This window comes from Gadus chalcogrammus, chromosome 4, assembly GCF_026213295.1.
Source record: "Gadus chalcogrammus isolate NIFS_2021 chromosome 4, NIFS_Gcha_1.0, whole genome shotgun sequence".
NCBI lineage: Eukaryota > Metazoa > Chordata > Actinopteri > Gadiformes > Gadidae > Gadus > Gadus chalcogrammus.
In genome coordinates, this window is record NC_079415.1 from 17,615,674 (window position 1) to 17,630,594 (window position 14,921).

At 43.0% G+C, this 14,921-nt stretch overlaps 2 protein-coding genes across 2 annotated transcripts in view; both read right to left on the reverse strand.

The window, feature by feature from the left end:
• Positions 1-1,603: 1,603 nt before the first annotated feature.
• On the reverse strand, positions 1,604-6,938 carry tpm2 (tropomyosin 2 (beta)). Its single transcript, XM_056589187.1, has 9 exons — positions 6,635-6,938; positions 5,431-5,556; positions 5,009-5,142; positions 4,091-4,208; positions 3,877-3,947; positions 3,379-3,454; positions 2,854-2,916; positions 2,633-2,702; positions 1,604-2,239 (listed from the first exon to the last, which is right to left on the reverse strand). The coding sequence occupies exons 1-9, from the start codon at positions 6,746-6,748 to the stop codon at positions 2,157-2,159; spliced, it is 855 nt and encodes a 284-aa protein (XP_056445162.1). The 5' UTR covers positions 6,749-6,938; the 3' UTR covers positions 1,604-2,156.
• tln1 (talin 1) overlaps positions 6,738-14,921 on the reverse strand; it is a 45,636-nt gene continuing 37,452 nt past the window's right edge. The window contains exons 51-56 of the mRNA XM_056589186.1: positions 14,703-14,827; positions 14,271-14,396; positions 14,098-14,160; positions 13,797-13,979; positions 9,012-9,137; positions 6,738-8,688 (exon numbers count right to left, since the gene is read on the reverse strand). Of these exons, the coding sequence (XP_056445161.1) occupies positions 8,557-8,688; positions 9,012-9,137; positions 13,797-13,979; positions 14,098-14,160; positions 14,271-14,396; positions 14,703-14,827 (755 nt within the window). The 3' untranslated portion in view covers positions 6,738-8,556. The remainder of the gene's footprint in view (positions 8,689-9,011; positions 9,138-13,796; positions 13,980-14,097; positions 14,161-14,270; positions 14,397-14,702; positions 14,828-14,921) is intronic.

Consider the following 14,921-nt stretch of genomic DNA (forward strand, 5'->3'; position numbering starts at 1 on the left):
GGGAGGTTCAACAGGTAACAGTAGAATCATCACTGTGTTATAGGCAGAGCACCTTCAACTTCAACCTTCAGCTGAGGTGGCCTTCAACAAGCCTCTACAGGAACACTGCAGAGCTGATTATTTGGCTGTGATCCAACAAGTCTCTGCATTGATTGCACAAGAGCTACAGCGAGCGAAGCTCCCGATTCACAGCTCCCTATTCTCCTCTAGTCATGAGTGACCTTATTCGCATTTAAACACTTAGAAAAAGGAAGGCTGGTTTAGAGCCTGTATTGACTTTGGGGCCATGTTAATGTTCACACATATTGACCCCCTCACGTAGCGTCTACCAATAGGATTCAGTCCAGCCCCAATGGGTTTTACCCACTCTCAGATTATATGGCTGAAATGCCTATTTCAGGTCAATGTTCCACAGGTTAAATCACCTTCGGCCCCCCCAAACACTCATATTGTATACTAAACAGGACATCTACTATCTGATTATGTAGGATTATGTATCTATTACCTACGGATAAGGGCCACATCCTCTTCTGTCTACAGGGTCCCCTGTGAGAAGCAAAAACTTCCTTCTCACTTCTTCAATCAGTGTGTGGTTCCCGTCCAGTATGTCACAATGTGACATGTGACTGAACTTGGTTCCTTACAGATAGCCTGTTGGGAACTTCTGACTTTATTCTCAGAATTGAGACTTTATTCTTAGAATTCCGAATTTTAAACTCAGAATAAAAAAATAATTAATGTAGCCCTAATCCTCTTCAATTATTATCAGATCTTTGCAGTAGATACATTTTCATTGCTATAAGCAACTGTGAAATTCTGGCCTAAAATAGGCGATCGGTTGAGTGGAAAACCCATTGGGGCCAGACCGAATCCTATACTGGGAGACTGCACGAAGTGTCCAATTCGGTGAACAATGACATGGTTGTCCCAAAGTGAATACAGGCTCTAAATCATGTGTTGAATCGTCATAGGGTTTATGCTTTTCTGGATTTTCTGTTTTTTCAGTTGTCCATTAGACCATGACCCCAGCGGGTCAGCCTGAATACTATACTGGGGGATGTATGGCATAACGCAGTATAAATTACACATTACAAAAACATTGTTTTTGTTGTGCGTGTGCAAGCAAGTGATAAGTTTACCCCCTGGAACCTTTCTTCTATAGTGCCTTGCATAGAGATTGCCCCTCTTCACAAACGTACACATCCAGTAAGATGGCCAGGAGGTTTTCCTATGGGGGGAAATGTATTCGGTCCCACTGCGTCCATTTGCCTCTGTGTGTTTGGTAATCACCCTCTAGATGTCGCCCTTGTCTTCCCATTCGTTTCAATAAATGCATGATTATGAATATGTTTGAACGTTGATTTAAAAGTGTTACTTTTCTGGATTGCCAAGGCGATCCTAGTTTTTACGTGTTGAAGGATTTTTCAATATGATTTCGTTTCAGATTAAGCATTAAGATGTAGGATTTAGATTTAGGTACCAGATTTAGATTTAGATATATAATGTAGATTTAGATTTAAGGTGTGGATTTAGCTGGAACATATACCTTTGATTTTATATTATGTGAAAAAGGGCAATGGAAATGGCAGGGTATTTTGGAGGGTTGTTTATTTACTAAATCTAGGAAAAATTAAGCAAAGCTTTAGCTAAATCTGAAACAAGTGAAGCACGTTTTTCTGCAGCAAAAGTTTACAAACAGCATCCAATACAATTCTATCTTCGGGTATTGGGGATATAGGCCAGAGGGATGAGTGCCCCCTGCTGGCCCTGCAACACATTTACACGCTCCAACGGGTCTCCCATCCAAAGCTTGACCAAGCCAGCTCTGTTCGCTTCAGATCCTAGCAGTAAGTCATGGTGTTTTCTAAAATGTACCTTCACAATCTGGAATAATCAAGAGAATTCTTCATGATCTTTATTAAAGGAAGCGGTGATTACAGGAAATACATTAAATGTAAGTACATATTTATAGATGTTACTGGGATATCAGAAGAGCATTGAGGTACCACTGAAAACATTAAGGCGGCAGCGGTTAATAAGTAGTTCGTTAAATCTACTACTATGTCAGGATTGCGATCCATACTTGAACTGTAATATTCCTATCCGAGGAGATGGCTTTGGATTTGGCAAAGGGAAGCTTGGAGGTGAAGATGAATCTACAAGGTGGTCATGTCATTCAGAGCCAGGTCCAGCTCCTCACTCAGGGCCTTGCCCTTCAGCTTCTGGGCATAGACTTCATCTGCAGAACGCATAGAAATAATTTAGGATGCATTAGAAAATAGGAAGAAATTAAACAGTAAATCAAAAAAAAAATATGGGAAATTTGAAATACGATAAGATATCATTTTAGTAAGTGAGGGACATATCTGTGTATTTTCTTGAATTATAAAACTATTTCAAATGAGATGTATAAATATATATAACGATAAAAATATGTTTATATTTATATATATATATAGCTATACTGTATATCTATAGGTAGATATAGATATAGATATTTTAACTGTATGTATTTTAACAGTGACACGTCCTTTCAATGGAATAAAGGTTTTCCAAGGAGCCTTTCCCATGCAAATGGAATGGCAGATTATTAAAGATAAGGCTGACCAAGGGGCCACAGTGAAGTACAAACCTTCCAAGTCATCAATAGTCTTTTCAAGCTTGGCAACAGACCTCTCAGCAAACTCAGCACGGGTTTCAGCCTGAGGAAGGCACACTCAGTATTTGTTAATATATTCAAAAGTAATCCTATTAGGGAAACCCCCACACACAAGACTCTCCTAAACAACCATCTTTTTCGTTCTATTTAGAAAAATGTAGAAAATAGCAAAGGAAAAGTCCTTCAAAACTCACCTCTTTCAGTTTATCTGTTAGGACTTTGATTTCCTCCTCGTATTTGTCTTCCTTTTGTGAGTACTACAATCAGAAAAATAAATTGGAAATCAAATAGTGAGCCAATTGGAAGGTTCACTAATATTCATAATACATACAACACATTCATATTGAAAGTAGACATTGATCTTTGATCATTGCTAATTGTTTATTAGATGCTTATATCACAATGATAATTTGTAATAACCACAAGAAAGAAGAAGATATGAAGTAAACCAGTATTAATATTAATAATGAGAATCATAATAATGATAATTCTAATTCAATGAAATAGAGTTTCTCAAGGAACTTCAACATTCAATCGATCGTACTTTCAGTTGGAAAGTGAATATCATGTCTATCTCTACCGCTGACTTTGATGGTCTGCGTCAGTGTGTGGATTGATCAGTGGTTCCTGAGTGCTGTAGAACGTAGCACTGACTACAAAGTGGACAGAGCAGGACACGGTGTTGTGTGAAACAGACGCAAGCTAGCAGACTACCGCACCTTCTCAGCCTGGGCCTCCAGGGACTTCAGGTTGTTGGTGACGTTCTTCAGCTCTTCTTCAAGGTCACCCGATTTTCTGAGTAACGAAAAATCTATCAGATTGCAGAATATCAACAGCATGAAGCTGTAACAGTAACATTACTTTTACTTAGACAACAGCCATTGAATCCTGACTGGTCAGTAACCTTCCAAGGGTGCAAAAACAAAATGCTCAAAGTCTAGCAGAATATTATCTTGATTTCAGCTGACTTACTTGTTCCAAATAAACAATACAGTTATTAATTAAAGTTACCTATATCTAATCATTGTTGATAAACGTGGTCTAAGCCCAATGTATGCTTTACATAACAGTACAATTACAGAGCAAGGCAGGTAGAGTCCATGTCTCAGTTGGGTCGAGTTATTATTGTGACTGATTAAAGAACTATATGTAGAAACAATATGTTACCGTATGTTTATATGTGTTTATCAAGTGACATTCAAAGGTGCATAGCTTACGCCTCGGCCACCTCAGCCCGCTCCTCAGAGCGCTCCAGATCTCCTTCCAGGATCACTAATTTGCGAGCCACCTGAAACGAGAAAAACACAACGAGTTTTGATCTTTTAACGTTTTATTCAGCTGAAATTAAAGTAGACATTCCCTGATTAAATGTTGACTTGAGTTGATTGCAGGGCAGGGTTTAACCCAAACCCAACCAATGTAAAAACCCACCTCTTCATATTTGCGATCAGCCTCCTCAGCGATGTGTTTGGCCTCCTTTAACTGCATCTCCTGGATCTCCATTTTCTCCTCGTCTTTTGTGGCTCTGTTCTCTATCACCTTCATTCCTCTGTAGAGAACAAAAAATCCTCAGTCATGTGAGGTTGTAGCTCAAAAAAATAACCCATTTGCTATTCAAGAATGTCAAAACGAGTCTATAGAGTGAGGGTTAGGTATGAATTGGGGGCTGCTTGCCTACTTGTTCTTAAGTCCCCAGATCAGCTCCTCTAAGTGTGCTAAATCACAGAGCTAGGTCCCCAGATCAGCTCCTCTAAGTGTGCTAAATCACAGAGCTAGGTCCTCAGATCAGCTCCTCTTAGTGTGCTAAATCACAGAGCCAGGTCCTCAGATCAGCTCCTCTAAGTCTGCTAAATCACAGAGCCAGGTCCTCAGACCCATCAGAGCCTAGGTGAGAGTATATCACGGTGAAGTTCAATTTTGGATTTCAAAAGACCATATCTTTGTTTTATGGCATAGGGGGAAACTGCTGTGTGTACCAACTGACTCATCTGAGCGACTTACAGAGACATCTTCTACACAAAAAAAACTATGAAATTAAGGTCTGTTACGGATCTGTCTTAATTCGCTTTCTAACCTCATCAAGACTCTTAACAAGAAGGAAATAACAACCCGGTACCCCAAGGAGGAGGCCTCGGGGAAGAACCAGGACTAGGTGGAGAAATTATATCTCCACACTGGCCTGGAAACGCCTCGGGATCCCCCCGTCAGAGCTGGTCAATGCGGACCAGGAAAGGCAAGTCTTGGGCCCCCTGCTGGAGCTGCTGCCCCCTGCTGGAGCTGCTGCCCCCCGCGACCCGACCCCGGATAAGCAGTTGAACAGGAGAGAGTGAGAGAGCAACCCAGCTTTACCGTTCACTCTCATCTGCAGACTTCTCCGCCTCGTCCAGCTTCTGCAGGGCAGTGGCCAGCCTCTCCTGTGCTCTGTCCAGCTCCTCCTCCACCAGCTGGATGCGCCTGTTCAGGGACGCCACCTCCGCCTCAGCCTGGGGGACAGGGAGCACCAGGATGAAGATAACGGACACACTCTCTCATCTCCAACACAACCCTGAATACTGAGGGATTCATCTTACACTTGAACGGATCATAGAGTAGTGACTTGCATGGGAATGAAGAGAAAGGTGTTATAAAAATCTACATTTTGACGATACATTTGGTGTGACTCCCCAAGACCGTTATTTCAGGGGGAGACTTTACTATGTGGATGACGCCATTGCAGACATCTCAGAGACGAACAGGGGAGTTTGTGTAAACATTGTTTTTTCTGTGCTTACGTCTGTTGCCTTCTTCTCGGCCTGCTCCAGCTTCTCCTGCGCGTCCTTCAGGGACTCTGAGTATTTGTCCAGCTCATCCTCCACGCCCTTCAGCTTCTTCTGCAGGCCCAGTAGCTCTTCTTCTAGCTAGGAGACATGTGGAATAACATGAACTAGTAGACAACACAAAACAAAAACTACAAAAGCCAAGGAGAGTATCATTTTCAAAGCATTTTTTCTAAGCTATTTTACATTTGAATGATATTAATATTATCTAGGGAACTGTAAAACTTTTGATAAACTTTCTCACTAAGTATTGATTATGAAATTCAAACTATGAACAGGTTGGTAATTTATGAATAGAGTGGACGGTAAACTGTTGACCTTTAGCCTAGCTGGGTCAAGTAGCCTAACCCTAATCTAGTTCCCTAAACGCATAAAAGATGCATTAGCTGGTATTGAGCACAAGTTGATAGAACATTTAATTGATTGTGAAGATTTCATTGTGTAAATGAATGTAAAAAAAGGATTCTAGTTTTTCCAAATTTCTTATGTTCCCAAATATGGTCAACATTTTTTATCAAATATTAGGGAATATTCTGACGCATGACCCAAACATTCTCAAGACATTGTGCCAATTTCTATTCTCCAGGCACAATACGATCAGCCTTAGTGTCCAGTTATGTCAAGCATGGCATCTTGGGGGTCAGAAATAGCCACGGATACTTCTGATCCCGCTGCTGTCAGTGTGGAACTTTAATGCAGCCCAAAAAGAAGCCTATCCTTTTATCTCAGCAGTTCACAGGAGGTAGGGCTGTTTCAAAGGGAACACTAAAATAGACCATCACTCGTCATGCCTCAGTCACACAGAAATGAGAGTTGGGAAAGTGTAAAAGGTTGAGTTGTATACGCTATACTACTACTCAGGTTACGTTGAATAAAAATGTATAAATAAGCAAAATGGGTGAGTTTTTATACAAATATTATCTTTAGTGTTATAGAGTAGGCCTATTAGCAGACTGGGGATTCTACACATTTAGTTAAAAGGTAAAATGGTATAAAGACCATTTCAAATATAAAACCACTCATTGAAAACTAACCCTTTTAATCAAGGATATCTGTCCTGTTATTGGGCATGCACACACACAAATGCATACACATCATCTATATCCAATTGATGTGTATCTACACATCATTCATTTGAATATGTCTCTTTTATACGTACCAGTTTGCATTTATCTTCTGCCCCTTTCTTGTCCCCCTCTGACTGCTCGGCCCGATCGATGGCATTTTCTTTATCCAGTTTCAACATTTGCATTTTTTTCTTAATGGCCTCCATCTTGCCTGTTTTTTGTTACTTCTCACTAAACAGAAAAAAGGATGTTGTAACTCTGAACTCTGAGCGTGGGACGAGCCTGCCGAGGGGAAAGACTCAAGTGGCAAGTGAGGGCAACTGATGCAGAGGGATGAGAACAGCCTGGCAGGGAAAGGCTTAGTGAGGGGAGTGTAGCGCCGGTCACTCTACACTGTGAATGATGTCAGAGGACCACATTTGGTCCTGGCCTCTGGGTCCACACGCAGAGATGCTGACCATTTTAGGAACAGCTTTAGACCATACATATTCCATAACTTTTAATAACTTGCTTGACAGTTGTTGGTAATGAAGTACGTTCATTGTGCAACAGTCCATCAGGACTTATTGGCTTTTATGAGAAGTAAATCATTGTCATTATGGAGTTCTTTTCTTAAAACATAGTGATAACGGATTATTTATAAATGTGTTTAAAATTCTGCCTCTTTTTTGTGAATGATAGAAGCATTAATGAATAAATACTGAATAACTACTTATTTAGAATCGTTTTTTTGATCAACAAACATTAAACATACAATGGAAAACACCTCCCTCTGTGTATACTTTGTTCAAAGACAACTAACCATTATAACAGGGGGGTTCATTAGTATTTTAAAAGTAAATCTAGGAAATCTTAAAAAATAACAATTGGGCAGATCATTTTAAGGAAAAACAGCTTTATTGAAAAAAATATAATGGTGCCTTGAAAGTTGCATATTTTCTGATATATAAAATGTTGAAAACAAATTGACATATATATTGAAACTTTGCATGAATATGCAAATCAATAAGTTTGATATGGATTCCGGATACGCGTTTTTTGTTATATCAAGTAGGGCCAAGATAAAAAAACAAAATATTACACGATAATCTGCTTCCTCATATGCATTTCATGATTATGTGCAAAAGCATTTTGTCATTTATTTAACAACACAATTAGAATGCCTAAGAAAGGTGATTTGATGTTATGAAACAAATGAAACAAACTAATACAAATACAACAAAGACATCTTCTGATTACCGTCAGATGCCAGTTACAAATGCATTGAACAACAACCTGGATAAGTAAAGTCACAACATCCTGTTGCAAAATAAACAATAATTACTTTATCATGAGCAAAAACGACAAGGAAGAATCAAGAAATATACAAGTTATTATAGATTTAATTCAATTTAGTCCATAACTCATTTGGTCCCAACCAAAACAATTGCTTTTATAGAGCTATTTATATAACTCCAATGGATGAACATTAGCTATATAAAATCCAATATAAAATACATTTCTTCTCAATCAGTACTTTAACAAAATTCATGTGAGAGGTTTTGAATCTCAAAGTAATTTATTACAACACTAACCCTTATATCAAGAAGTGCTGTATTTGTTCAGAGTGTTTTCAACACATATAGGAAACATGGCACGTGTTACAGAACTAAAGCCATGCATTTCTTTCTCAGTAGGGTGGCACTAACACATAGGGTGCCTTGTTATTGGCAGAAAGTTAACAAAGAAATAAAGTTCATAAAGACATGCAATGTGGATACATAAACAAAACGTTGAACTCATTTACCATATCAAAGCGTACGTGATCAAAACAGTAACGCAACCATACAACATTTTCTTTGATCTTTTGCTTCATTGTTTCATGTTGTTTTCGTATCGTTTCGCTCCGAATACTAAGGGTGGACTTGAGCATAAAAAATAATACTATATTTGCGTGATCTGAAGCGGATAGTGGCGTCCTGAGCACATGATTTGTCAAAGCCGTATCTTAAGCAACCGCAGGGCGTTGACCTTACTAGTCCTGGCCGTCCTCGCGCAGCTCCGAGGGCAGGAACTTGTACTGCTGCTGTCGGATGGTTGCAAGCTTCTTGCGGGCCTCGTCCAGCTCGCGCTCCTTCCTCAGCATCTCCTCCTGGGCCGCGATGATCTGGAGGAGGTCAGGTACGTCAGGACAGAAGCACAACCTTGTGGACTGCATGGTAAATGGACTGCCTTTTTATACAGCGCTTTTCTAACCAGCGGCCACTCAAAGGACTTTACAATACTGCCCTACATTCATCCACACATTGACGGCGGTGTCAACCACGGAGGGCGACAGCCACCCCTCAATGCAGTACACACACACACACACACACACACACACACACACACACACACACACACACACACACACACACACACACACACACACACACACACACACACACACACACACACACACACACACACGGCTGTTCAAGGTGCTCTCACCTGAGCGATACCGCCCACCATCTTGCTCTTCACCACCACCGCCTGGTCGTCCTGCGCGTCGAACGCAGCCTTCTGCGCCGCCTTCACCAGGTTGTCTGAAGCTCGTTTGACAGCGTTTCCGGCGGCCTAAAACGCAGAAACACCAGTGAGTTTGGAGGAAGAACACCAGGACTGAATGCTGAATATGTGCTTGTGGACACAATTATTAGGCTAGATGAAAACAGGGATAACATTTAGCATTAACGGTCAATCTGAAGTAGAACTTGGAATTAGCGAATGCAGTTTGACGTTGGGACGTTTGTTAGTTATTCTGTTGTAAAAGAGCATCACTGTTGGATATTAACTGCATGGCTTTATTGCATCTAAAAGGTTTGTGATCTAAATGGTTCATAATCTAAGACAAAGAAATGTGGAAAGACAGACTGACAATAAATATGTACAGATGTTGTGTGGATGGCATCACATGGAAGGAGCCACACACATATGACCCCCCCTGAAGGCCTGATCTTTGTGGTGCCTACCAGCCTCAAACACTGTGTGGCTAGTTTACATTGACTAAAAATATATAGCCATCATGGGATTACATATGCAGAATTATGCTTAGCAGTTTAAAAACTGGGTCATCTGTTTGGGTAAAAAACACCTGCCTTTTTGTCACATTTGCAAACCAGAAGAAGAGCTTGCATGTAAAAATTAAAAAACCTTAATTAGGGTCATCATTGTTCTGGTATGGAAGGCAACAGAACAACCTATCGAAGGCCAAGAGCCACGCTCCTCTGCTCTCCTGTACCGGGTGTTGCGCTGAAAGGCTCAGCTGATGAAGGCACGGCTCAAACAGTTTGACAAAAGCAATACAACGGCTGTTGCATTGCATTAAACCTCCTCATAACGCGTTAGTAAAAGTGAATTCAACTAAATAAATTTAATTATTTGGTATAATTTCAGTAATTCTGCAAACGTTGTACTCCACACTGACATTGAGTGTGATGTTGGTTTGTCAAAGAACAAAAGCTTCTATTGTTCTCTAAGTGTCTTCTTAAAGGATCTCTCTTAGCAGGCGAGGGCCAAGGGTCGTCTTCCTATTATCCTGCCAGAGAGGAACAGCAAAGCCCCAGCAAACATATAAATAAACTAGACTTGGCTTTCAGAGAAGGAACCACTGAGTTTCATCCCGTCCATGTTGCTGTAACAGCGCTGTTAAATTAACCTTGCAAGGGCTACAAAAATATATTTAAATAATTAAATGAATTAATAATAATAACAATACTAATCAGACATTTTGTCTCTGTAGACGTTAAGACCAACATTGCGATGGTCCCTATCGATAGCTTTCTGTGGTACACCTAAAACATTACATCCAAAATAGAACAAGAGTCAAAAAAGACGATCTAAGTCCATAATGCTTTGGCATTTATATTTATGGACAAAGGTTTATAATAATGGAGGTCCCTTCTCAAAAGGTATTTTGTTTCCATAGATACAGTCATAGATATAGCTATAGACAGAAATATAAGGGTATTAGCCATGCGACAGCTGCAAGGTCAAGCCTGGAAGAGGTAAGACCCTGCTGATTGAATTAGAGAACATGAGACCGTCTGGGGGCCGGCCCGGAGCCACCGAGCCCTCACCGCCGCCAATACGGGACTCCATCGCCCACAGGTTGGGGACTCTTTTTATTATTATTATCATTGTTATTATGTTCTGCCTGACATCGGCATTGCCCAGGCAGTGTGGCAGTTACAGTTAGCTTGAGGTAAAGTCTAAAACCAGACAGCATTGTTCAGGTTTCACTGTCAATCCCTTTCATTTTGAATACCTGACAATGAGCCATGACTATGATATCAAAACACTATGCATACATGTGAAAATGTATTCAGTGCTTGCCTACATACATAGATGTACACACACACACACACACACACACACACACACACACACACACACACACACACACACACACACACACACACACACACACACACACACACACACACACACACACACACACACACACACACACACACACTGTTACTGCCACAAGTATATCAGCCAGTTCAATGATAATAAATACAACTGCAGTAGCTATGGATAAAGCACAACTCTAGTATGCTAAATATAGACTTTACTAATCTCGATGCGACAGCTGCACAAATAAAGGAAATTCTGTAACCCGAGACAGTAGGCCTATTATCCACCAGCGCTGGCTCCCCCATCAATTGTCCTGCAGCACACATTTGTTTCACCATGTTGTAAGCTCTTGTTTGTAAAGCACTATCCCTACTATCTAGGAGGCCTTATCAACCTCTGATACATCATAGATAGCGTTGCAATTGTATCGTCTTATTTCTTTGAAAAAACGTACGCATTAGAGGACGCATTAGAGTTGACAGGGAAAGTGGTCTGCCACCTCTAATACATACTTTGTTCAAAGTGTTAAGATGCGTGAAAGGGTGAATGCTGCTTCTGGGACAACCCATGAGATCAGATGTAGCTCTACTACTCTACTCAATTATAAAAAAAATCTTAAATTGTGTTGACCCGAAGTCAGCATTAGGGAGTTGACCTCTGTTGGTTGAGGGCAGCGTGGATAGCAAAACCTGACCCTTTCCATCATCATCAGAGCCAAACTGTTCCTTCAGGTCACATGATGCTGCAGCCTTCGGCCGATAACACATCATCAGTCATTTTTACAAATGCGTACCTCGACACAAACATGTATATACATATATTGGATGTGTCCTCCTAGTCCCGCCCACTATCAGCATTTCAAAAATGCCTGCTCGCCGACATCCGTCAGAGACTGTTTTATTTTGTATAGAGGCGGGAATAAATCGCTTTTCAGGCTCTCTCTCTATCTCTCTCTCTCTCTCTCTCTCTCTCTCTCTCTCTCTCTCTCTCTCTCTCTTGCTCCCTCCTTCACCCGCCCGCCCCCGACATCTGATCTCGTCAGCCATTACACTATAGATACGAGTCTTAAAGGTCCCATGTCATGAAAATCTCACTTTATGAGGTTCTCTAACATTAATATGAGTTCCCCTGCCTATCGTCCCAGTGGCTAAAACTTGCGTTTGGTGTAAAACGAGCACTAGGTATCCTGCTCGCCTTTGAAAAAATGGAAGCTCAGGCGCGCTGATTTGGAATGTGGCCCCATATGTCGTCATAAGGGGCCAAGTTACCTCCCCTTTCTCTGCCTTGCCCGCCCAGAGAATTTCGCCGGCCAATGAGACAATGAGCGACGAGTGCCACGTGTGTGTGTGTATGTGACACACACTGTAACACAAGTGTTGTACACTTCTTTGTTATTTGGATAACCGTTCTGTTGTTGGTGTTATGGCGCATAACACATGGGACTCTCGTCTCTGGTATTTCAACAACGAGACTCGTAGTGGGGGTTATCTCAGCCATAGTTGAGAAGGAGTTGGAGGAAAGGAACCATGACATGGAGGGTAAAGGGATTGTTGCCTGTGATTGTCTCCCGATGAGCCCCGCTTCCCGCTCTCCGCTGCCCGCGCCTGCTGCCGAGGGATCACCGCCTCGGCGCTGCCTCCTACCGAGGCGGTGGACCCTCGGCAGCGAGGCTCCGGCGGGAAACAATCGCGGTCAACAATTACGGGCAACAATCCCTTTCTCCTCCATGTCGTGGTTCAGTCTACTTCAGATTGATGTGGACGTGGAAGTACCAGAGACGTCGGAGAACCCGACGCAGTCGTTCGAGATTCATAATATCGTCTGGAGGCGCACACAGCTTTTGGCCGTGATAATACATATGATATGATATAGATATCTATGTATAACATGATATTATTTGGATATAGAGCTCCAGGACTCCAGAATATTTACAGAACACGGCCAAAGGCTGTGTGCGCCTCGTCATTGCGATACATCCACTGTAAACAGCGCATGGTTCCGTGGCCGCAAGCTGCTCAGGGTGACACCCCGACCCTCATCCTTGACAAGCCTCTGGCCTCCTCATTTGCATTAAAGCTAGACACCGAAACGGTTTGTTTGGGGAAAGCTCAATGTGCGACTGGCTCGTGGTGGCTGTAATTCTGCACCACGGCTGAATTTCGGGAACTTCTTCAAATACAGTGTTACAGGCCCACTAATATCTATATTAAAGCATCCATAAAGTAGCATGCCATGGGACCTTTAAAGGGGGGATATCATGCTTTTTCGACTTTCCTTTTGCTTTAGACTGTTGCATGCATGTGACGTATCATATGCATGCATGTTTTACGTCTGCTAAACAAGAACAATTTAAGTGTGAGCCAGGGGGAGTATTCTTGCCCACGAGAACGCCCCACAATAAGTGTGTGAAACAGCTAGTTTGCTCTCAAACGTAACTTTCGTAATAGTGTGACGTCAGACTCTGCAGTGGGCGGTGCCGAAGTGCAGAAGCCCGCCTCCCGGCTACCCGCAATGTATACAACTTCTCGGGACTGTGATTTTGCAGACACACGCATAAAGCGCTCGACCAATCACAAGAGAGTGGGCGTGCTGACCAATCACACCACTGGGCTACCCGGGAGGGAGGCCTTAAAGCGGCATGATGCAAAAAAAACGCTTTTGAAAGACGCTGAAATTGGTTTTGCAGACATGAACAGTGTGAGAATAATAAGGGGTATTTCTAACATACAGGCACCTGACCCTATTCTAGTAGTGCCCCCAAAGACAATTATTACCCCTATAAAGCATGACATGGGATCTTTCGGGTGGCCATCTTTCCACTTAAATCCAACGCCCCACTGGGTAGCTGAGCAGTCAGAAGGGGAGCGCGTGACCCACCTGCAGCCTCTTCATGGTCTGGGAGTCCTGGTCCGCCTTCACCTTGCAGGCCACCAGCAGCTGGGCGGTGGACGCCGCCACCTGCTTGGCCGAAGAGATGAGCTTCTCCTCGCTGGCGTGGCCCTGCACTGCCGAGTTGGCCGCCTCACACAGGTTGCTGGTGGCCGCTGCCACCATGCGGGCCTGGGGATCGGGGGAGGAGGAGGAGGAGGAGGAGGAGGAGGAGGGAGAGAGAGGGGTGAGATGTGTTTTCGGTGTTTGATTGTAAACGACAGGACACACCTCTGGCCGGGAGGCTTACCGCCGAGATGAGGCCGTGGGACCACTGCCCGTCGTCCACGGCGTTGGCCCGGATCACCCCCACCTGCCGGGGGGGGGGAAACAAAGGCTCAGCGATAGGTCACTCGTCTTGTCAAACAAACGATGTTCATGTCAACACCACAGCTGTACTGGACAGCGCCCCCCCAGACCCACCTTCCCCTGAGCCACCAGCTCCCTCTGAGCCGCCGAGGCCGCCTTGACCAGCGCACTGGTAGCCGCCGCGATGGCCTTGGCCGCCTCCAGGATCTGCTCCTCGAAGTTCAGGCTCTCGTCCGCTTCCTGTAGGAAACGCCGGAGACATGAATACATGAACGAACCGCGACCAAACATTACACATCACACAGTTATGAGTTGTGTTCTCCATAAAATGTTTGGAATTCTAATTGTGTACCGTTAAAAAAATAATAACTGATTTAGGGTTGAATCGTGTGACAGGTGGTTTCATGCGAGGCGAAGTAGTGATTTCTTTGGATCACTGTCAATGATGATTTGGTAGGGGTAACATATCTTAAGGAGGCCCAGAACAACGTGGTTATGATATAGCGAAGGCTAGGCGGTTGAGGGTGAGGAGGAGGCCTGTGTCACCTTGGGCTTGGTCCTCGGTCGCAGCTGCTCCAGCTTCTTGGCGGCTGCCTCGATGGCCGCGGCCGCACCCAGGAGCTCATTCTCAGCGATGACGGTGGGGTCTTCAGGGTCCACCCATTCTGTACCTGAAACCAGTCAGTACACCAGTATAATGAACCAGGACCACCCATTCTGTACCTGAAACCAGTCAGTACACCAGTATAATGAACAAAGTGCACC

What these genes read in the sequence shown, in the direction of transcription:
- tpm2 (XM_056589187.1), bottom strand. Translation starts at nt 6,748, where the DNA reads ATGGAGGCCATTAAGAAAAAAATGCAAATGTTGAAACTGGATAAAGAA. An exon ending in CCGAGAAGAAGGCAACAGAC is followed by an intron (nt 5,143 to 5,430) that starts GTAAGCACAGAA and finishes CCTGTCCCCCAG; the next exon opens with GCTGAGGCGGAGGTGGCGTC. An exon ending in TCTGCAGATGAGAGTGAACG is followed by an intron (nt 4,209 to 5,008) that starts GTAAAGCTGGGT and finishes TGTTCTCTACAG; the next exon opens with AGGAATGAAGGTGATAGAGA.